The sequence below is a fragment of the Triticum urartu genome, chromosome 4, assembly GCF_003073215.2.
Source record: "Triticum urartu cultivar G1812 chromosome 4, Tu2.1, whole genome shotgun sequence".
Lineage (NCBI taxonomy): Eukaryota > Viridiplantae > Streptophyta > Magnoliopsida > Poales > Poaceae > Triticum > Triticum urartu.
In genome coordinates this window covers 50,588,364-50,612,952 of record NC_053025.1, presented here as the reverse complement: position 1 = coordinate 50,612,952, position 24,589 = coordinate 50,588,364, and the positions used below count along the sequence as shown (strand labels likewise).

General features: G+C 46.5%; 1 protein-coding gene across 1 annotated transcript; it reads right to left on the bottom strand.

Moving 5' to 3' along the window:
- Positions 1-17,031: 17,031 nt before the first annotated feature.
- LOC125550589 (dormancy-associated protein 1-like) lies at positions 17,032-18,139 on the bottom strand. Its single transcript, XM_048713612.1, has 3 exons — positions 17,924-18,139; positions 17,549-17,747; positions 17,032-17,417 (listed from the first exon to the last, which is right to left on the bottom strand). The coding sequence occupies exons 1-3, from the start codon at positions 18,027-18,029 to the stop codon at positions 17,375-17,377; spliced, it is 348 nt and encodes a 115-aa protein (XP_048569569.1). The 5' UTR covers positions 18,030-18,139; the 3' UTR covers positions 17,032-17,374.
- Positions 18,140-24,589: the final 6,450 nt, after the last annotated feature.

Sequence of the window (24,589 nt, the reverse complement as noted above, 5' to 3'; positions counted from 1 at the left end):
GCGGCGTTATCGGAACCAACCCGAAGAAGCAACATTGGAAAGAAGCACACAACATAGTAAACAACCAACACATGAACATGGCATGATGCACAACCAAGTATGATGCATGTCCGGTTTAATGAGGCATGGCATGGCAAAGTGCAACAAAAAACACTACAAATTAAGTTGAGATCAATATGCAACAGAGTTGCATATTGAAGAAAACACCACATGACTTATTTAGTTCTCTCTCGTTCAGGTACTCAACAAAATTAAATGTTGGTTAGCATGACAAGGGGTGAAGCACAACAAAACTATCTATCTAGGCAAGTTTAAATGAGGCCGGAAACAACAAAGAACAATTCCGGTAAATCCCCATATGCATATTTTAGGTTTGGTATTGTTCTGCCCTAAACCATACTTTATAGTTGTTAAACATGCAAAGAGATGCCACCATGTTAAACTATGCATTTTTCTACCCCATTTACATATAAAGTTTATTAAATTCGGAGCTACGGTTATTTAGTTATGAAATAAACCATTTTAGCATGTCATAAGAGTAAATCTACACAAACATCAATTTAAACATTTTAAGCATGGGTGAAAGTGACATATTATGAAACTAGATGAAAAACTAAGCATTTTTCATATATAAAACATTTTAATATGATGCACGGTTGATGAGTTTTTATATGCATGAAGTGCAAGGGTTAATCTGCAAAAGTATAAATCCCTGGTAAATAGACAAATTCGCATAACTGAAAAAAACAGGAATGGGTCGAAACAAAGGCCGGCCCAACAGTGCAAAGGATCTGGGTGACTGCTCACTATATGGGCTCGGCCCAAACTGTGGAGAGGCCTGGCACGTTGGAGGAGAAGGTCGGGCCTTGGCGCTGGAGCGGCCGGTTGGGTAGCGAACCGGTCAACGCGAGCGACAGGGGCATGACGAGGCGAAGCAGAGGCTGGGCACTGGCCTAGGCTATCTCCCTCCATTCGGGCCGGATCCCTCCATCCCCGGCGAGCTCCGCCTCCCTCCGTCGCCGGAGCTCCGCCGGATGCCTCGCCGTTGACCCCGCCCTCTGCTTGGTGAAGCACCTGGGCATGGGCAAATCGAGCAGGAGGAAGCGCTTGTTCGTCTCGGTCTCGCATGAAAGGAAGCATGCGGCAGCAGAAGGAACGGCGGGCCACGGTGGATCCCTTGGGGACGGATCCGATCCGGCAGCTGCGGGCAACCGGCGACGTCGGGAAGGCCATGGCGACTCGACGGTGGCGGCGGTCCATGGCGACGGTGGTGGTCCTGCAAGGATAGGGCATTTTCTGTCCAAGTCAAAGAGAGAGCCTTGAGAGAGAGAGAGAGAGACGAACAGAGGGAGGAGGAAGAATGAGGGAAGAAGGCGGGGGTCGGCCTGGCAATGGTGGTTCCAACCGCCGGCGGAAGAAGTAGCTCCAGGAGGCGCGGGGTTTGGGGATCGAGGAACAGGAGGGGGCTTGCGGGCTGATTGGAAGAAGAATGGGGATGGATCTCGAGGGAGATTTTGTGGAGTGGCGGCGGTGGCTGGCTGGGAGGATGGGACATCTCCCTAAATTTTAGGGTTGGTCTATACATATATAGCAAAAGGATTTTTGGATAGGGGCATTTGGTCCCTCCAATATTAATCGGACGATCCCGGATAAATAGGTTAGGGGACCCAAATAAGAAAAGGTGATGTTTTGTAGATGTTTGGGGATGATCCGGATCCAATGGTGACGACTGCCCGGGTCGAGTCCGGGACATCTTTTCGGACGCGCGCGCGAGGAGGGTCGCGGGCTGACGAGAGAGGTTAGGTTGGGCCTGGTGATAGGTTGAGGACTGTGCAGAAGGCCTCAGCCTGAGAGAAGAGAAGAGAGAGAGAGACCCGACAACGGTTTTCGGAGACCAAAAACGTTCGACGAAAAGACCGAGTAATATTGCCGCTATAGTTATCCGTTGGGGCGTCAAACGGACTCCGAATGCGATGAAACTTGGCAGGCGGCCTATCTACACTATAACAACACCGCTTGCCAACTTTCAACCCATTCCGAGAACATTTTCCGGCCACTTATAAAATAATATTTCGGATGTGCCGCGGGTGCGTGCAAGTGTGGTTGGACTTAGAACGGACAACGGAGAGAAATGGGGAGACCTGGACAGATGCAAGTTTTGAAAACATGATGATGCAACGCACATGATGACATGACAAGATGCAACACGCAAGCGAAAGACATAGCAAAGACAGTGAATAACTGGAAGACACCTGGCGCATCGGTCTCGGGGCGTTACAACACTCCACCACTACGAGAGGATCTCGTCCCGAGATCTAGGATGGCATCGGAGAGAAACGGAAAAGGAAGAGAAGAGGTAAAACTAAGTTGCTTCTTTGACGAATGAGTGAAACCAAAGAACCTTGCGAGGTTGAACAAATTCGAGAAAGAATACAATGAAGATGAACAAAGTTGAAAACACTCCGTTAGAAAATAGGAACAAGGAACCTTACTAGAGCCTTGTAGGGTGAAAGACATAAGAAAAAGGTTGTAATGGACAAGAAATACATGAAAGCACTCCGGTTGAAACGAGATGTACAAGAAACTATAAAGATCAATTACGACAACACTCCGGCTGGAAATGGAAGGTAAAGAATACGAGCTTGGCAAAATGAAAGCACTTGGATGAGAGTCTGGTTAGAAGAGGAATGATAGGCACAACACTCCGGTTAAACAAGATCGAGAAGGAATAAGAATGATATAAATTTGGACAGCACTCTGACTGTAAATGAAAGGAATTGAATATGAACTAGATAAGATGAGAGGATACTTGATGAAAACACACTGCCTCCGGAGCTATTGAAAGAATGGCACAAGAGGTAAGAAAGATTTCAGACAGCACTCTGGTTTGAGAAGGGAGGCAAAACTTGATAAGATGAGAGAGCTCGAATGAAAACACGACACTCCGATTAAATGGATAAGCACGAAAAGAACATGATCTTTGACCAAACGAGATGATGGGTGAAAATAGCAACAACATCACAAAGCCTCCGGAAGAAATAAAAGAATAGAATTAAAAGAACGGAGAAGAAAACAACATCTTCTACCTCAAATGAGCTTGAAAAAACATCTTTAGGAGAAAGGTCGAACGGAGTTGTTGGAAAACCAACAACGAAAAGAGTAAGCTTGTTGTGGGTTTATGGAAAACATCTCGAAATTATGAGGTGAAATTCTGCCACTACGGAAACAAAAGATTGGATTGATATCAACAAGGGGACGAGAAGCTTATCTCACCGGGAGGATACATGAAGAACTTGGGTCATTTATAAGCACCATAAATAGCAACAATCCTTAGGGAAAGATTTATATGAAATATAACCCAAGATAATTCCAAGGAAGAAAATGATGGGTTTAAATATCTCATTCTTAACAACTTGCGAATCATGAAACACGAAGGGAAATTGTCAAGAATGATATAACACCACCTCAAAAGATAAAGTAGGAAGAATTGCACTTTGGAATGCAAGATGAAGAATGTTTGAACTCCTCAAAACAAGACATGTGTTAAGCACCATGTTTAATTTTGAGTAAGCTTGGCAGAACTTAGCTTCGAGAGAAAATCTTGACGAACAATTGAAGAATGAAAAGAATCCTTGATGAACCACCATGTAGAGCCTCCATGAAGAACTCCGGTAACAAAATGATGATAAAAAGAAAGAGAAGTTGAAAAGACAAGGTGAAGCCTTGTAATGATTTAGATGGATCTCCGTGGTGATATAGTTGCGAGAGCTTGGAACTCCGGGAAAGAAAAAATGAAACAATTGAAAACCGAGAGCTTGATGAACCTCCGGAATAAATAATTGAATTTACTTGATGAAACAATAATAAGAATTACATTATGCTTATCCTTCACCAATTAAAATTGATGACAAGCAACGGATTTGTCATACTACTTATTCTCGTAGAAAGGATTAAGAGAGATATAGCGCAAACTTGAGAAGGTCTTCAACGAACCACCGGTAGGATTGAAACAATGAATAATTTGATATGATAATGAAGGAAAAGAAATCTTGAATGAACCACCGTAAGAATTGGAAATGAAAGAAGAAAATATAAATAAACACCGGGAATAATTAGGGAACGAAGATACTTGATAAAATTTAGATACAAGTGAACGAAGAGATCACGAGCTGATTATAGAATATTTGACTGATGGATCGGTAAGATTTGGAGAACGAGAGCTGAAAGCTGGAATGAATAATTCTCAAATGATGGGCTCTGGAGAATCAAACTGAAAAGACTTCTGAATAGCTCTGGAAGGGTGAAAAGAATTCTCACAATCAAAAACAATTATGAGAGGATGGCATGAAGCTACAACCAAGAATCTTCGAGAGAACGGACCAAGATTTGAGAGAAACTCTTCTTCGGTCTTCAAGATCCGAGAATGACGACGAGAAACAACACCATGAATTGTTGAGGCACTCAAGAATAATGAAAAGCGAAGAGGTTGAGCCAACAATGAAAAGAATATGAAAGATCTTGGAGAAAGACATATGATTGATGATAATTCATTCTTACATCAAACTTTGAAAAGAAATTTGAGGATAGCTCCAGGAAAATAGAAGAGTCAGGTAAGATCCTGGGAAAAGACATGTGGGTTAGGGCCCACTCAAAAGAAACACCGTTGAACGATTTAAAAGATAGATTGCGCCGGTTGAATTAAATGGGTTGAATGAGATAACAACCTCGAGATAGCTTAAACGAATTAGCAATGGAAACGCGAATCTCCTGAGATATCTTCAGCACTACGGATATGAATAGAGAGAGATGAGCGATTAAGAGGTGCACCGATGTGAGAAAGCATTGTGAAATGAGGAAAAGATATGATTGACAAAGCTTGAAATGAATCCACCGGAGAAGAAAAAGAATGACGAATGATGAACTTGAAGCTCCGTTAGAATCTCCATGATAAATCACCGGATCGAAACTTGAAAGAAAAGGATGAAGAGACTTCACATGAATAAAATGGATAGTTGATTTAAAAATCTATTTCTTAAAAAAAAAGGGGGGGGGGGGGGGAAAAACAAAGACAACTTGGGACGGATGAAACAAACACCGTTGAGAAAAACTTGAGTTGATCATGCGGATGTTGAAAACGATTGGATCCACTTGAAGGGAGACACACCGGTTCAGAAGAAATTGAGATGGCAAACTCGAAGATCGAGAAGGACTAGTATTCACATAGGAGTATGAGAACACCGCTTAGGAGAAATAAGGAATCAGCACTTGACATTGAAGCAACTCGAATACCACAAACCAAAACAAAAACAAAGGATTGGCTTGCAGAATAAGCCGGAACAAACATATGATAGAGATTTCGTTCGAAGTTTTCATGGTGGGGCCCACACGGGCTCGATCGTACAACACCATCATGTACAAGGTAGTGCACATGACATACGAAGCGTCCCCGAGTCAGCATAGCCAAGGACTCTTTAAGACACAACGAGACCACTGTAAAACCAACTGTGGATGGGCGGACCACTAGACGTCGAACCCCAATCTCATATCATTCATACGTCGAAAAGATATCCTAATAGCTACTTGAATTCCCACTTATAAACTCCCGAAACTTTCTAGTTATGCAATCAGGTGTTGGGGATACAGGGGAAGCATAATATCTCACCCAAACTAACAAATCCTACATCCAGCTGTATCCATCCTTCAACACATAACCAAGAAACCTTCGGAAATCATTTACCTCAACCTTCGAAAAGCATCCGTTATACGAGTTATGGCAATACTCCCGAACTCCCGCCCCAGTACTGGGTGGCATCGAGGTTATCTCACCAACAACTGCATAAAAGAGATTTTTGATGTCGGCGAACTCAGGTATTCCAGAACTGCAACGATAAAATTGTGACGACAACACCTCGGAGCTCAACTCCCCGGGACACTGCCACAACCCCTAAATGTCAGGAGGCACCAAGAACAATGTTCTCATCACAAAACCATCGAAATGATTCCAAGATACCCGCGTGATCCTAAAAAAAATTTAGTGAAATTTGAGGAGAGAAGACTCAAAACTTCTACGTCAGGAGGCCTCACCAGAGCGACGAAGGGACCGAGGAGTAAAAAGAATCCTACTCTCCGATATATATAATCCTATAAGACTCAAAACATTTTTCTAGACTCAACAACACCAACGATTTGATCAAGCAGGGGGCTCCTAAGTCGGGGAAGGCTCTGATTACCAACTTGTAACACCCACGATGCGGCTATATCTCCCATGTGTCGGAGCACGACTTAGAGGCATCACCGCATGGTAGGCGGGTAATCTTTACACATCCCATGTACTGAATATGGAAGGGATAAAGAGTTGGCTTACAATCGCCACTTCACATGATACATGAATATAGCATTACATCATCCAGATACAATCAGGGTCCGACTATGGAACCAAATAAAGAAAGACAACCCCTAATGCTAGATCCCCGATCGCCCCGACTGGGCTCCACTACTGACCAACTGGCAACGAAACAACACAACGAACACGATCTTCATCGAGCTCCCACTTGAGCTCAGCTGCGTCATCTGCACTGGTATCAACGGCACCTGCAACTGGTTTTGGAAGTAATCTGTGAGTCACGGGGACTCAGCAATCTCACACCCACTAGATCAAGACTATTTAAGCTTATGGGTAGGAAAGGGGTAATGTGGTGGAGCTACAACAAGCACTAGCATATATGGTGGCTAACTTACGCAAAATGAGAGCGAGAAGAGAAGCAAAGAACGGTCGTGAACTAGAAGTAATTAAGAAGTGATCCTGAAACTACTTACGTTCAAGCATAACACAAGAACCGTGTTCACTTCCCGGACTCCGCCGAGAAGAGACCATCACGGCTACACACGCGGTTGATGCATTTTAATTAAGTTAAGTTCAAGTTCTCTACAACCAGACATTAACAAATTCCCATCTGCCCATAACGGCGGGCATGGCTTTCGAAAGTTCAAACCCTGCAGGGGTGTCCCAACTTAGCCCATCACAAGCTCTCACGGTCAACGAAGGATATTCCTTCTCCCAAGAAGACCCGATCAGTCCCAGAATCCCGGTTACAAGACATTTCGACAATGGTAAAACAAGTCCAGCAAGACCGCTCGATGCGCCGACATCCTGATAGGAGCTGCACATATCTCATTCTCAGGGAAACACCGGATGAGCGCTCCGTACAACTAAAAAAACAGCCCTCAAGTTTCCCCGAGGTGGCGCTGCAAAGGACTCTAGTTCGGACCAACACTTAGACAAGCACTGGCCCGGGGGGCTTAAAATAAAGATGACCCTCGAGGGCGCGACTCCCAAGGTAAAAGTAGGTGGTGGTGAGGCAAATGGTAAAACCAAGGTTGGGCCTTTCTGGAGGAGTTTTATTCAAAGCGAACTATCAAGGGGTCCCATAACAGCCAACCGTGTAAGGAACGCAAAATCAAGGAACATAACACTGGTATGACGGAAACTAGGGCGGCAAGAGTGGAACAAAACACCAGGCATAAGGCCGAGCCTTCCACCCTTTACCATGTATATAGATGCATTAATTAACATAAAAGATATTGTGATATCCCAACATAACCATGTTCCAACATGGAACAAACTTCAAACTTCACCCGCAACTAGCAACGCTATAAGAGGGGCTGAGCAAAGCGGTAACATAGCCAGACAACGGTTTGCTAGGACAAGGTGGGTTAGAGACTGAACATGGCAATATGGGAGGCATGACATAGCAAGTGGTAGGTATCGCGTCATAGCAATAGAGCGAGCATCTAGCAAGCAAAGATAGAAGTGATTTCGAGGGTATGGTCATCTTGCCTGAAATTCCGCAAGGAAGAAGAACGAGTCCATGAAGAAGACAAACGGACGTAGTCAAACGGGTCCTCACAAACGCGACGTTATCAGAACCAACCCGAAGAAGCAACACCGGAAAGAAGCACACAACATAGTAAACAACCAACACATGAACATGGCATGATGCACAACCAAGTATGATGCATGTCCGGTTTAATGAGGCATGACATGGCAAAGTGCAACAAAGAACACTACAAATTAAGTGGAGATAAATATGCAACGGAGTTGCATATTGAAGAAAACACCACATGACTTATTTAGTTCTCTCTTATTTAGGTAATCAACAAAATTAAATGTTAGTTAGCATGACAAGGGTTGAAGCACAACAAAACTACCTATCTAGGCAAGTTTAAATGAGGCCAGAAACAACGAACAACAATTCCGGTAAATCCCCATATGCATATTTTAGGTTTGGTATTGTTCTGCCCTAAACCATATTTTATAGTTGTTAAACATCCAAAGAGATGCCACCATGTTAAACTATGCATTTTTCTACCCCATTTACATATAAAGTTTATTAAATTCGGAGCTACGGTTATTTAGTTATGAAATAAACCATTTTAGCATGGCGTAAGAGTAAATCTACACAAACAGCAATTTAAACATTTTAAACATGGGTGAAAGTGACATATTATGAAATTAGATGAAAAACTAAGCATTTTTCATATATACAAACATTTTAATATGATGCACGGTTGATGAGTTTTTATATGCATGAAGTGTAAGGGTTAATCTGCAAAACTGTAAATCCCTGGTAAATAGACAAATTCGCATAACTGAAAAAAAACAGGAATGGGTCGAAACAAAGGCCGGCCCAACAGTGCAAAGGATCTCGGTGACTGCTCACTATATGGGCTCGACCCAAACTGTGGAGAGGCCTGGCAGGTTGGAGGAGATGGTCGGGCCTTGGTGCTGGAGCGGCCGGTTGGGTAGCGAACCGGTCAATGCGAGCGACAGGGGCATGGCGAGGCGAAGAAGAGGCTGGGAGCTGCCCTAGGCGATCGAAGCAGAGGGCGGGGTCAACGGCGAGGCATCCGGCGGAGCTCCGACGATGGAGGGAGGCGGAGCTCGCCGGGGATGGAAGGATCCGGCGCGAACGGGGCTCCTCTTGTTCATCCTGAAGAAAGAGAGAGAGAGACCGCGAGGTGAGGGAGAGAGAATAACCCGGGGAAGAAGGATAGTTAGGCGACGAGGACCTACAGACGGGCCGGCCTTGGAGCACCGGGGCTCGGGGCGACGAGCATCAGGGAGGCAGGAGGCCTCGGGCGCCGGGCATCCATGAGCTCGTGTGCTGCTCCACGGCGGGAGGACGGAGAGGACGAAGCAAGACGGCGGTGAAGCACCTGGGCACGGGCAAATCGAGCAGGAGGAAGCGCTCGTTCATCTCGGTCTCGCACGAAAGGAAGCAGGAGGCAGCAGAAGGAACGGCGGGCCGCGGTGGATCCCTCGGGGACGGATCCGATCCGGCAGCTGCGGGCAACCGGCGACGTCGGGAAGGCAATGGCGACTCAATGGTGGCGGCGGTCCATGGCAACAGTGGTGGTCCTACAAGGATAGGGCATTTTCTGTCCAAGTCAGAGAGAGAGCCTTGAGAGAGAGAGAGACAAACAGAGCGAGGAGGAAGAACGAGGGAAGAAGGCGGGGGTTGGCCTGGCAATGGTGGTTCCAATCGCCGGCGGAAGAAGTAGCTCCAGGAGGAGCGGGGTTTGGGGATCGAGGAACAGGAGGTGGCTTGCGGGCTGATTGGAAGAAGAATGGGGATGGATCCCGAGGGAGATTTTGTGGAGTGGCGGCGGTGGCTGGCTGGGAGGATGGGACATCTCCCTAAATTTTAGGGTTGGTCTATACATATATAGCGAAAGGATTTTCGAATAGAGCATTTTGTCCCTCCGATCTTAATCAGACGATCCCGGATAAATAGGTTATGGGGCCCAAATAAGAAAACAGTGATGTTTTGTAGATGTTTGGGGATGATCCAGATCCAACGGTGACGACTGCCCGGGTCGGGTCTGGGACAACTTTTCGGACGCGCGCGCGAGGAGGGTCGCGGATGACGAGAGAGGTTAGGTTGGGCCTGGTGATAGGTTGAGGACCGTGCAGAAGGCCTCAGGCTGAGAGAAGAGAAGAGAGAGAGAGAGAGACCCGGTGGCGGTTTCCGGAGACCGAATACGGCCGACGAAAAGACCGACTACTATTGCCACTATAGTTATCCGTTGGGGCGTCAAACGGACTTCGAATGCGATGAAACTTGGCAGGCGGCCTATCTACACTATAACAACACCGGTTTCCAACTTTCAACCCATTCCGAGAACATTTTCCGGCCACTTATAAAATAATATTTCAGACGTGCCGCGGGCGCGTGCAAGTGTGGTTGGACTCAGAACGGACAACGGAGAGAAACGGGGAGACCCGGGCAGATGCAAGTTTTGAAAACATGATGATGCAATGCACCTGATGACATGACAAGATGCAACACGCAAGCGAAAGACATAGCAAAGACAGTGAATAACTGGAAGACACCTGGCGCATCGGTCTCGGGTTTTACAGTTTTGCCGAAAATGTCATTTCATTCCCGTCACGACAAATCTCGAGCACTTGATATGTCCAACTTTCTAGCACAAGTTATGACGAAATTCACGGAAAATTTCGGCATGACCTTTGCTAGAAAGTGCACATATAGAGCGCCTGAAATTTGTCGGAATGGAAATGAATCAACATTTCCGGCAAAACATAGGTCACTCGCAATTGGGAAATGAATCAACAACCAAATTTATCGCTGTCGTGGTAGCAACAGAGCAGTCATAATCAAAGCAGCATGATCATCCACACTTGTCTTTGGCCAATCTAGGTACCACACAGCCACTAGTTATGTCATTGGCATGGACAATGCAAGTAAACTTTAGGTACTAATAAAATGAGCCCTGCGCTGCAACTTACATTATTGCAGTCCATGAACAAAAGCCACCAAAAAACAAAAAATATGGCTGCCACAAAATGAGCCCTGATGGTTACCAACTGGTTGGCCCATAGGAAAATGCAATGAGATACCAGGAATGGCTGCCACATGCCAAAACATAAAATATGGTTGCTATGTTTCACAACCTTAGATCAAGTAATAAGTTTAGTTTAGTTAGCTAGGCAAATCATTAGCTTAGCTTCACTACCTATAGCAATATGACCAAAGTTCACTGTACTTATCAAACCTAGAAAAATTCCCTCTTAGAGAGGGAGCACAAGTTGATTTTCAAAATTGCAGTAGCACTGCAGCTATCACATTCTGTTCTATGATGATGATCTATCAGTGTATACCACCTAACGATTTTGTGAGAACGGACACCTAGCAGCAGCAAGACACCTAGCTTCCTCTCTGGCTTTGGCTTACTTGAACATGAGCGGGAGGAAGAGGGGGCAGGGGGGGCATACCAGAGCGGGAGGGGGTCGGTGGCCGGCGTCGGGGTCAGGGCAGTGGCCGGCTTCGGGGTCGGGGGTGAGGGCGGCATCGGGGTCAGGGCTAAGACTGGCGTCGGGGTCGGGGTTGAGGCCGGCGTCAGGGTCGGAGCTGAGGTCGGGGGTGGTGCGACGTCAGTGGAGGGGCGGCATAGAGAAAGGGGATCGGTCGAATCGAGCGAGAGTGAGACAGAGGAAAGAGATGGGTGCAGTGGCTCTGTATACACAACTTAGCTATAGCGCGTCTTAGCAAAACGCGCTATAGCTAAGTTAGCTATAGCGCTTGCCAAGCCAAAACGCGCTACTGTTAATTTTTTTCTTTTTCTTTTTCTTTTTTCTTTTTCTTTTTCTTAGCTATAGAGCTTGCCAAGCCAAAACGCGCTACTGCTAATTTTTTCTTTTTCTTTTTTTCTTTTTCTTAGCTATAGCGCTTGCCAAGCCAAAACACGCTTTGCTAACTTTTTATTTTTATTTTTATTTTTCTTGTTCTTTTTTTACTTTTATTATTTCATTTGACCGGCCGCTATCGGCGGTATACAAAATAGCTAAACACACACAAAATTTGTGGATTAGTTTGTCAGCTTGGGCGACGACGACGCTTCAGACTGATCTTCTTCCCTCTTTTGTTCGTTGTCGAATAATTGAGCCCATGATTGTGACTTTTCCTTCTCCAGGGATTACGATCTTTCGTAGGTAATGTAGTCTTCATTCTTCTTTTGACGTATGTTTCATCATCATCTTCCCTCATCGGATCACCGTACTGGTCGTAGTCTTCCTCATTGGCGACTCCATCCATTTCGGCGATGCTTCTTTTGCTTCTCCTCACAACAACACGGCTGGGATTGACCGGATCAGTTATGAAGAAACATTGTGTCACGTGTTTAGTGTGTACCCATGGCTCATTTTTGGTGATGATGTTGATGGTACCGCTATCAGAGTCAGGTATACACATGGTAGTGAAATTCGGTTTTCTCTCTGTACATTCTTAGCCCATCTGACACGGAACATCGTCGCGCTATGCAATCCAGAGTAGTTAAGCTCCCATATCTCTTCGACCCTTCCATAATATCTTTCAATTACATTCTCGGTCATGGCTTCCATCGTCACCCCTGAGTTTTGGTCATCACTGTTTATATCTTTCTCCTCCGTGTAGAACCTGTATCCGTTGATATCGTATGCTTGATAAGTCGCGAGGTTGGTCGAGGGGCCATGTGCTAAGGCGTATATGAGCGTTCCGTTCGGACAACCCTCTTCCGGGGGATTCGCCAGAACTCGCTCTTTGAACCAACGCAAGAAAGTGGAGTTGTGCTCTCTAATAACTTCAGCGTCCGTGCTGTGCACCCACGGTCACGGTACTTCTTTGCGATGGTCTCTTTGTGCAGTGTCACGAAATATTCTAGCACATCTAGGTGTTGTAGCACTACTAAGTTTACCCTGTCAAGGTCATTTTGTCGGCCCGAGCCTAACACATTCACATCCCTATGACCGTTGGTGTGACCTTCACCTTCGAGCCTTCCACAGTGCTTGTTGACGGGCAAACCAACAACAGGGTCTCCGGTGCCTACTAGATAACTCTCACAGAAAGAGATGCACTCTTTGGTCAGATATCCCTGGGCTATGCTTCCATCTGGCCGGGACATGTTACAAACGAATCCTTTGATGATTCCATTCATCCTCTCGAACGGCATCATGTTGTGCACGAATGTCGGCCCCAGGTCGATGATGTTGTCCACGATGTGGACACATAGGTGCACCATGACATCAAAGAACGCGGGAGGGAAGTACATCTCTAGCTCATTCAGTATGACAACGATCTCTTCCTGTAGCCTATGGAGTTGCTTCACACTGATCGACTTTTGAGAGATAGCATCAAAAAGTGGCATAGGTCAGTAAGCGTCTCACGCACATGTGTGTCCATAATCCCTCTAAGTGCAACCGGGAGTAACTGCGTCATCATCAGTTGATAGTCGTGAGACTTCATCCCACTGAACCTTTTTTTCTTAGTGTCTAGATATCTTCTTATCTTCCCACAGTATCCAGAACTAACTTTGATTCCGGCAAGGCACTTGAACAATTGATCGACCTCCTTTGGATCTAAGGTGAAGCAAGAGGGGGGGGGGGTAATATTGTTCTTCCTTCTTCTTTACTTTTTTGCCCCTATCTTTCGTCTCTATCTCCGTCTCGGTCTCCTCTGACGACCTTTTACCGGGCATTTGGAGATCTTTCCTGATATTCAAAAATTCCAAGTCTTTTCTTACCTTCGGCCCATCCTTGGTCCTCTCCGGCATGTTCATCAATGTTCCAAGCAAACTCTCAAGGATATTTTTTGTGATATGCATTTGATCAAGGCTATGAGGCGTGTCGAGTATGGGCCAGTATTCCAAGTCCCAGAAAACAGATCTCGTCTTCCATACCTTCAGCAGGGGCCCCGGCGCCTTTTTCTTCATCTTTCCTGGCGAGGGGCACTCTTCCCAGTTCTTCAATAACTTATATATTTCTGCACCGCTACGCTTACGTGGAGGACCTCGATGCTCAACCTTACCATTGAATAGATCTCCACGCTTTCTTCACAGGTCATCCTTCTCGAGCCATCTTCGATGCCCCATGTAAACGATTTTCGAAGACCCGCTATCTTTCGATAGCTGCAGAGAAGTTGTATCATCCATGCACCTCGTGCATCCGCAATATCCGTGGCACACCTGGCCGGAGAGATAGCCGTAACCGAGATAGTCCTGCACCGTCGTGATCAGCGCGACTCTCATGTAGAAATACTCTCCTTTGCTTGCATCCCATGTCTTAGTCGGCGTTGTCCATAAGGTATGTAGCTCCTCTTTTAGTAACCCGAGATAAAAATTTATATCATTTTCCGGTTGTCTCGGCCCTTGAATAAGCATAGCCATGTGTATGTATTTTTCCTCCATGCACAACCGGGGGGAGGTTGTACATCCATACAAACACAGGCCATGTGCTACGATTGGTGTTCTGGTTGCCAAATGGATTCATGCCATCACTACTAGCGCCAAGCACGACGTTCCTTGAATCATTTGTGAAAAAAATCAAATTCAGCATTTAATGCTCTCCACTTGCTAGCATCTGCGAGGTGTCTCAGCTTCGGCTCATCTCCGTCATCTGGCTTCACCCTCTCCGCGTGCCAGCGCATAAGCTTTGCTTCCTTAATTAGGATCTACGAAATACCGCTGTAGACGCGGAGTGATCGGAAAGTACCATACAACTTTCTGTGGAGCTTTCTTTCCGGCCTTTTTATATTGTGAAACATTGCACTTTGGACAGATGGTTTTTTCCGCGTGCTCGTTCCGATATATGATGCAATCATTGATGCATGTGTGATATCTAATGTGTGGCAGATCAAGAGGGCACACGATTTTGTTTGCCTCCTCGACACTAGTAGGACACAGGCTTCCCGCGGGAAGAACCTTCTTTAGATACTTCAGAAGCTCATCCAGGCTTGTATCTGTCCATTTGTTTTTTGCCTTCGTCTTTAGAAGTTCTAGTGTGAAACTCAAGCGGGTCACTTCGGGATCGCAACCATCATACAAAGGAGTCATCGAGTCTACCTCCAGTTGCGCCAGTTTGGCCTCCTCTCTAGAAGCAGCTCTGTCGCCAGTCGTCTTCTTGCGAAGCAGGTCTCGAACATGAGGCTCCCGCATGGCTGAACTTAGTAGCGACGAAGACGGTGGCGTGTCCGCGTCTTCTCCGCCTTGAACTGCCTCTTCGCCATCGACATTTCCGAGGCTGTCTTCCTCTTCGGGCACATAATCGGTCATCTCTTCGTCTGGTGGCCCCATGTCGTTATTTCCTACCCCGTCGACATCCTCATCATCATCACCTTCACTTATCCACCGAGTATGGCCATGCATGAGCAGGTGCGCCTTGAATGTGCCACCCTCAAAGGGGTCGAACCTGACTATTCCTTTGCATTTTTGACACGGACATAAAACATCCTTCAGTATTTTTTCATACATGTCGTCCATAGTGGATTGCCAGTATCTTTCCACCATCCTTCCATTGACCTTCATGATCACCTGCGCGTGGAGCAAATATTATAACCACGTATATATGCATGCATGGATCAAATTCATACAAAAATTCGGCATGACCTTCCCTAAACATAGGACGTATTGAGTTTGCCCGAAATTCACCGGAACGGGATTGAATCGTCATTTCGGCAAAACATAGGAAACTCATGTCACCCACATTATTTCATCAAATACACAATGTAGGCAACTCAAATTATGTCACACACAATTCGGTATATATATTCTCATATCGCCCATATATATAGTTGCAGTCCTATCCACACAAACATCTTTTTTTGCTCACCTATGTGTTGAGAGGGATATCAAGCACATTTCTTCTTAATTACCTAGTAGCTCTAGATATATAGCTCTAACTAGCTAGCTAGCTAGAGAGAGAGAGAGAGAGCTAGCTAGGGAGATAGTGGGAGAGGAGAGGGAGAGAAGAGGGGAGGCATTAATGGAAGGGGGTGGAGGGCAAAGAAGAGGGGGAGGGAGGGCATTAATGGAGGGGGTGGATGGCAAAGAAGAGGGGGAGGGAGGGCATTAATGGAGGGGGTGGTGGTGGAGGGCACAAAGAAGAGGGGGTGGTGGAGGGAAAAGAAGACGGGGAGGAAGGGCTCTAATGGAGGGGTGGTGGAGGGAGAGCATTGAAAGGAACAAGCAAGGTGAAAGAGGGAGAAAGGAAGAGGGAGAGGAAGAAGAAAGGGGAGGAATGAGGGGAAAGGTGGTAGGTGGCTGGCGACCATAGCACTAGTAGCGCGGGGTGCCAAAGCACGCTACTGCTATGAGTGCCAGTCAAAATATCTACTGGTACGTAAAACTAACTATAGCACTTGTAAAAAAACAATGCTACTGGTATAAGTTACTCATAGAAAAAATAGCAGTAGCGCGTCTAGACATACAGGCGCTACAGCTACTTTCTTAACAGTAGCGCTGGTTAGACTACAAACGCTACTAATATTTTTTTGTCAAATGATGTGTTGTGGCAAACTTACCAGTAGGGTGGCCTTTAAAAATACTACTATGTTATATTAGTAGCGCGTTTTATAACAAACACTACTGGTAATTATCAGTAGTGTGGGGCCTATAACAAACACTACTGATAAAATTCTATCTATAAGCATTTTCCTAGTAGTAGTAGTGGTAGTGCCTTGGTAAGAGATTTTGGGTGGAGTTATTGCTCTTCGAGGCGACCTACTTTTGTTGTGACGCAGCTAAACGATTAGCATAGGGCAGGCCCTTTTTCGTTTGTTTGTAGTTATTGCGATGGAATGCCAAGTTTTAACTACACTTGTTGTTTGCAGCAAGTCGAAGTCTTGTAATTGATTTATGCCTTCTATAAAAATCGTAGTCTCTTGTAATTGATTTTTGTCTTTTATAAAAATATGATATTTCAGTTTTCTATAAATGCCTTTTATAAAAATATGATATTTCAGTTTTCTATAAAAATATATGATACGTCCAGACGTACTCTCAAAAAATATTGTCCAATGTAATGTTTAATCTCCAACGGACAGCAGAAAAAGAACAAGGCTAGTATAATTTTCAATGATTTTTTATCTTTGTTAACCGTTCTGCGTCTAGTTCAGTTTTTCGTTCATTGTACTACCTATTGTTTTCCTTGATAATAAATATCTTAGGGTGTTATTGTCTAAGAAAAACATATCAGAGAAAAAAAAAGGAAAACTTGCTCTGAGGCTGTTATTGTCTTTACCATAGGTGGTTAAACATTGAGAAGACCACACCACACACACGAGAGAATTTACACACGCACGGAGCTTACACAGAGCACACACATACACCCATCACTCGCTAGCATGCAGCGAGCATACCGAGCCAAGAAAATAAAGTTACAAGCACTAGTAGACAGTAGTACGAAGCTGAAGACAAACCACATGCAGCCTCGGACAGCAACGTACGCTACGCAGGATTAGATAACCAAAAGAGCAGCAAACATGGCGGCGTCGCACAAGTTGTTGAGCACCCTGCCTTCAGTTCTCTGGCCGACGGCTCTTATTTAGCGGTGGTTGCTCCTTGTCCTCGTCTCGTCGCTGTAAAGCCTGGACATCAAACGTACGTGACAGCGTTATTATCATTTGCCATGTTCACCCGTTTAAAGTTCCCAGTAGATCGTGTTACTAAAACTGATTTTGTACCGTGAGATATATAGATCATGAGCTAGCGTACGTACCAGTCGTAGACGGTGGGGGAGTTGGGCTGCGGGCGGTCGAAGAGGTTGGCGCCGAGGCTCTTGGTGGCCAGGTTGCTCCCGGGGTGGAAAACGCTCCGCCACACGCTGCCGCCGCGCGGCGGCGTGGACGACGACGGCGTCACCGGCGTGGTCGGGGTCGTCGGCATCGACGGCGACTGCTTAATCGCCTCCCCTGCAGCTGCACCTCCACCAACATCCATGTAAACCGCCGTCAGTTCACACAATAATAAACCCAACAGATCCTCCGGTTAAGCATCAAATCTTCTTCTGAAAACTACTCGTGCTAGTTCTTACGTTCTTCTCAACAGTTTCAGGCCATGTCGGTACCTCTGGACTAACGTATATAAACTGTACCTGTGTTGATGGCGAGGGGTTGGGTGGCGGCGGCCCGGCGGAGCTTGTCGAGGCCCGTCTCCGGGCGAGGCCCGGCCACCACGTCGTCCCACAGCTTGTCCAGCATCCTGTGCAGAAGTTGGATCTGATCGGTGCAAGAACTTGTGTCACTCGCTTGTAGCACTACCACCGATAAGATCAAGTGCACTGGCCGACTGAGTTAGGTGAGACTGGGGGACACTTAAATCATGCAGGGACGGGGATGCGGTCACCGTCGGGTTGCGTTACCGCTCTAGATCACACACGGGCACCTGTACACCTACGGCTAGTGTCCAGCACAGTGTACTAGCAAACGAAGGATCGGACCGGGGTGTGGCGTGGCCTCTAGAAATGTCAGTGGCGGTGAGGTTAGCTTGTTTTGACCGGACGGTGAGCCGAACCAGCGCTTGGGGTGATAAGATTGGATGACGAGCCCCGCTTTGGACAGTCGTGCCGGATAAGGATGCAGCGGACTGGCCCCACTGCTCGGTTGGATTATATGGAGCGAAAATATCTAAACCTGACTTACGGGCAGCACGATGTGGCAGTGGGACACGCGATGGTGGGAAATATATTTAAAAAAGGTGTAATGAGAATGGACAGATCACCAACGACACACGTCGACGCAACTCGTACAAAAGATTGAGATCCAGAGTTTAACTACGGCGAAGTCGCTGTAGATGCACCGGCCTTGTGTCTTCGTATGAAAACCATCTGGAATGTGACATGCATTCTCCTAAATATCTAACCAAGTGTGGCTAAAAGTAACAGCTTATCATATACTGCATTATGCAACCAAGCGGATTAGTGCATCTTCAATGGTGACTCTCAAATTATCTCCCGTGTCCGTTCACAAACTGGGGGACGAGTCCACGGACACAAGAGCCGGCCATTTAAAGCTATATGCATCTATCCGGTTACATTTCAAACAAATTTTAATGAAAACTGAACAAATTTGATGCAAACTCAAATAAACCGGACGATATTCATTCATACTCATTGGATAATTTTTACATAGAACCGGATACTTCCCATTTAAACGGAGTAAAATCATTACATTTAGACATATTTCAACTAGACCATACTCTAGACCTAGCCTAAAATGACCGTCGGTGACCATTCCCCATCTCCGGCCAGCCATGAGCCCCAGAAAATGAAGCCCCGCCTCATTTTCCGCCGCCGTGAGCCCCGGGAAATGAAGCTACCAGCCTCGACATCGCCGCCAAACAGCTAATCAGCCAACGATGTTTGAGCCCACCAAGCTTGACTTCAACCGGGGGGGGGGGGGGGGGGGGGGGGGGTCGTGGCCTTCCTGGGACCCGAGCGTCAGCGACTTCCCATGCTCTACTCTTCTTTGTTGTCGGCAACGCTCGCATATGTGCCGACTTCGTGGTCGTGGCGGCGGGGCGCCGATACATCCATTTTGCATCATGATTTCCTACTGCTATTTATCTTATTGTGAAGTTATATTTTATATTATGATGCAATTCTAATGCCTTTTCTCTCTGAGAATGCAAGATACATCAAAAGGGAGGGATTGCGGGCAGCTGGAATTCTGATCTGGAAAAACTACTACGGAGATAGCAATTCTCCGGGGCTCAAAATAAAGAATTTTACAGAGATTTATTTTGGGATACATACAAAGTATTAGAAGAAAGAAGTATCGGAGAAGAGCCTCAATGGGACCACAAGCCCTGGGGACGCGGCCACCCCCAGGCCATGCACTACTAGGGAAAAGCCTACCAGCAGCGAGGGTTTTGGGCCTCTCAGTAGCGCGGGCACCGGCGCTACAACTAACGTATAGCAGTAGCGCCGGTTGTCCCACGCTACTGCTATACATGAATAGCTGTAGGGCTCTTTGGGAAAGGGCGCTACTGATATTATCTGCAGCGCTGTTTGCTGGGACGCGCTACTGACAATGCGGCGCTACTGCTAAATTTCCCCCCTCGCTACTACTAGTTTATTTATTAGTTTTTTTCCTACATGTTTGTTTTGTATTTGAATAGGCTTTATACAATAATCTTTAGCATATCATACACATACAAATGTAATCATAGCATATACATACAATTAGTCTCATCAAATCATGTCATCATCATAATCATCATCCAACACAAAGTGGTCTCTCGTCATCATTTCGAAAATAGCGATACAAATCTCGAATGATATGCAAATACATTGTCATCCATCTAAACAATGATATACGCGAGAAGAGCTATCACTTTGAGAATATGAGTTCGTATCCCTCTTTCGCATTAGCGTGAACCTCTAAACTAACTACTGCCTATCGCTCGGAAACCGGAAGGGCCTGACACTCCGGCCACTTGTCGTATATATACTCCTGGCATAGTACTTCTTCGCCATCTATGATCTATGCACCTGCATCATCACATGAGTCGATGATATGCAACATATATAGTTGAGCAACAGAAAGAGACAGACTTGGCAAAAATAAAAACAACATATTATAAGCATAAATAACAAAGTTCATCGTACCCCAAAATGCCCTAACTAGAGTGATTTTCGCTAGTCAAGGAGGAGGACGGTTTAATTACATCACAAATAAAGTTTCACCGTGCATAACTCAAAGTTTTGTCATACAGAAAGTATGGACTAAACAGACACATTGTCATATATCGACAATCACTCCAACATGTCGTTCCATCCATCCAAGTCAGGGAGATAGTCCCCGAGCCTAGTGAAAGGCTTCAGGTCGAGACGCTGAGAAGCTATCCATGTTCGGACGTCTTCGCGCGACATTTGTCCTTCTCCGTAGAACATCCCTGTTTTTCCGACGACCTCCTTCATGATGATTTGGGCAAGTTCGCGCTGGATGTTATAGAACTCAACTCGAAGTCGATGATCCTCAATATTTCCTATGTCCTTTGCCCATTGCGGAATATGGGCATCGCCGGATCTAGGTGACATGCGAAGGTTCTGGTGATCCCGTCTGTACTCCAGCATGTGGTGTAGGACATAGAATCCATCATTAAGAGAATCGTTCGGTTGCTGGATGCAGCAGAAGTCAGTCTTATGGCCGAAGGCGACCCTGCCGACCCTGCCGCCCCTTCTCTTCTTGTCCCTGACCTCTCCACCCCTTGCTTGGTAGTAAAACATAGCACTGTCGAGAACATCCTTGATGTGGGTGTAATCCTTTTTGTGAATGTTCTTCGACGAGTCCAAGTAAAGAGCGTGGGAGAATCGAGGGTAGAGGATGATGAGGACGGCGCGCCCGCCGCTGCGCAAAATAAGTCCTCAAATTAATTAGCCTCCACCGTGCAAATGAATGATTGAAATCGAAGGAAGGATAGCAGCGCGGATGACTTACACGGGATGATAAGGCACGAGAATCGCCTCCTTGTCCTTATTGGCGAGCATGAAATTGACGATGTAATCCCTCGCGTATTCATGGTGATTTGCGCAGATTCCCAAGAAGCCCTTGTGCATGTAGTATGGGTCAGCGACACAGATATGAGATATCTACTCAACCCCGATGATGTAGTTCATGTGCAAGGCATAAAGACGGACAAACATAAAATCTAGCTTCTTCACGTGAAACATGTCGAATATGTAATCGAATCGGAGGAAGAACTTATCCGCGGGGAAGCTGTCGACATACGACATTTGCCGCGGAACGTTAACCACGTAGAGTGGGTATCCTGGATCTTTCGAGGTGATGAGGTCTTTCTCTACCCGCAGCACATCATCATGAAGTCTCTTTAGATCGCCGAATCTGGCCCGTAGCGCTGTTGCAGGTAGGATTGGTTGACCGGGGATATGCCATTTATCCGCACCGGGGATATCTATACGGTCCTAAAGCCAAGGCTGCTGAGGCGGCTGGATCATAGAAACAACTTTTTTGCCTTTCCTCGCTCTCTTCCTAAACTTCTTTACTACCGGAAGGTCGTCCATAATATGTTGAGACGGCAATTCAGGCACCGACTCATGACGCTCAAACCCTGAGGAGGCGCCAGTATAGACATACTGTTCAGCAGCGCCATCGTCGTCCTCATCCTCATTAATGGCGACGTCATCAGCGACTAATGGAGCCTCCTCCTTACCCCGTCTGCTATCACCCAACCCGACACCTGACGATAATTGGGTAGGTGGGGTGTTGATGTTCATACCTTGCTGAGGCTGCGTGCTCGTGGGTGTGCTCCCGGTCGCCTCCAGACGAAGCAGACTCTTTGGCCACAACAGGACCCACCCAGCATTGCAACAATCACCAAGCCGCCGCGGTGTCTCGTCGTCATCCCCCAGTAGTACTGGAGGAGGCAAATTCTCGTGGCCCGGTTTGACACTGGCCATGGAAACCTTGAAGACGTTCGGGGGGATCGGCCGGCTGTGGAACAATGGTTCCTTCGGCTCCATTATCGTCGCCTTCCCCACGTCCACCTTCTGGTCGCTGATGGTGTACAATATGGTGCACGGGGTTTCGTCGGCCTGCAAAGAAAAGTCTGTGACGTGAGACATCCAAAAGGCAACGAAAACGGGAGATTATACATTTATATTGAAGGGGGCCGGTGTGACAGATACCGTGAGGGCGTCGAGCTCAGCCAAAGACGAAGCACCGCCTAGCACGTCCGGTGTGGGAGCCGGTGCGGGAGCAGGTGCAGCTGCAGGTGCTGGTGCAACGCTAGTCGAGCTGCTCCCCGCCAAGAAGTCAGCAAGGGGAAAGTCCGCTGCATCTTTTTTTGGATTTTGCCTGGTCCAATTGAAAACGGCCGGAACCAAGGTAGTAGAAATATCTAAAGCCACCTGTTTTGCGGCAGCTACCGCTGTTGCGACTGTCTCAGTTGATTTCTTCTCAACCACAATCTCAACCCTCTTGTCGATGTTTTCTTCATTTAACCTCCGTCTTTCCTTTCTCTCCTCCGTGGTCTCACGGTAGTACTTCTTCCACGTGGCGCCGTCTCCGACACCGTGCACGCGTCCATACGACGGTCGAGTATCCACCGGTTGTTGTTTCGATATGTTCAACGCCTGGTTGAATGGAGTATCCCACTTGGGCCTCGCCAATGCCTCAGACGGCGAGTCACTTTTGGCCGCAATCCCGTGCTGCGCTGTCTGCAAAAGGCACAATGATCGGTTACAAATATGACTAACGTGTGCAGTCGAATTGATCAGAAACTAAAATTACCAGCAGTCTCATGAACTCCGTAATGACCGGTGTTGTCTCGTAAACCTTTTTCATTGGGTCCCAACGGTGCCGGGCCCTGAGGACGTCACGCTCCTGCGGGACGGTGAACTCCGCCAAGGGGTCTGGGATGCCCAGACTCGCGGCTTCCGTGTCCTCCTTGGCCCATTTGGACCTCTTTCCGCCGTAACCACGGCTTCCGAGGTGGTGACTCCCAATGTTCCTCTCTTGAAGCCCCTTCATGTACTTAGAATTTCTTTTGGCATCTTCGGCCCCGCAAGCCTCCTTGAATATTTGAAACTACTCTTTTGTGATTGTCGGATTATCCTTTACAATCTCGGAGTAGGGTTCCTTCTTGTCGATGATCCTTGCTTTCACTCGATTTTTCCAGGTGGCCAACGCGTCGCTAAACTTGGTCATGGCGTGTTTGTTTATCTTCTTCATTGCCGGGTCCTCATCTGGATCTTTATAATCCTTCTCATTCTGGCCCGGGAACAAGAATATCTGGTGAAACTTCTTTAGGAGGGAGCTCCTCATATTTTCTATCTTCTGTAGTTTCTCATCGTTGATGGTGGCGGTTGTCCGTACGATGCAGCCTATTTGATTGCCGTAGCATCGACGCGCTTCCTCGGGCGCCGTTGGCTCAAAATTGCCGTCGTCCACCTCCGTGACCACCACTCTAGTAGTCCTGAGTTTGTTAGGAACCCGTTGCCTCTTTGCTTTCGGTTCTACACCGGCTCCGCTCCCCGAGGCAGCGCCGGTCTCAGTATCAGTGCCGGTCTCGATGTCGGTCTGAGTCTGAGCGCCGGTCTCAGTCTCAGCACCAGTCTGCGTGTCGGTCTCAGTCCCCGATGCCACCGGTGGGCCCAGCAATAACATCGGTTGATCATCGATAAGGCTAAAAAATTCGTCTGCCGCCCGGTAGGCGTCGTCGCAATCACCAGAACCCTGTCCTTCATCGTTGCTAGCCATGTTTCCTATGATTAAATCTAGTCAATTAATTCTAGACCTAATAAAATGAATAATGACATAAAAAAGGCCTATTGTTTTGCAGGAGTGTTGACTCTTTCCTGGTGCAGCAAATCACGGGCACTCGATATGTCCTAGTTTGTAGCACAAGTCATGCCGAAATTCAAAGAAAATTTCAGCATGACCTTTGCTAAAAAGTGGACAAATCGAGAACCTGAAATTTGCCGGAAAAGAAATGAATCAACATTCCGGCAAAACATATATAGGCCACTCATCTTCATTCAAACAACAAAGCCACTTGGGCACAAACAACATGACCACTTCAATGAAAAGATATAATCAACAATAAAAGTCTAGGAAGGGATCATCTTTAAAATAAAACTTGCCTAAATAACCTAGATAATTAACCTAATTAAACTAGTTAACCTGACTAGTTCTCTGTCAAAGCCCTAACTAAATTTTTGCACTAACCTAGGTAATTAACCTAATTCAATTAGTTAACCTAACTACTTCTCTGTCAAAGCCCTAACTAAATTTTTGCC

Coding starts and splice junctions, on each gene's coding strand:
- LOC125550589 (XM_048713612.1), bottom strand. CDS start 18,029: ATGCTGGACAAGCTGTGGGACGACGTGGTGGCCGGGCCTCGCCCGGAG. Junction 17,748..17,923: donor ACCCCTCGCCATCAACACAG/GTACAGTTTATA, acceptor GTGGAGGTGCAG/CTGCAGGGGAGGCGATTAAG. Junction 17,418..17,548: donor TCCCCCACCGTCTACGACTG/GTACGTACGCTA, acceptor TTTGATGTCCAG/GCTTTACAGCGACGAGACGA.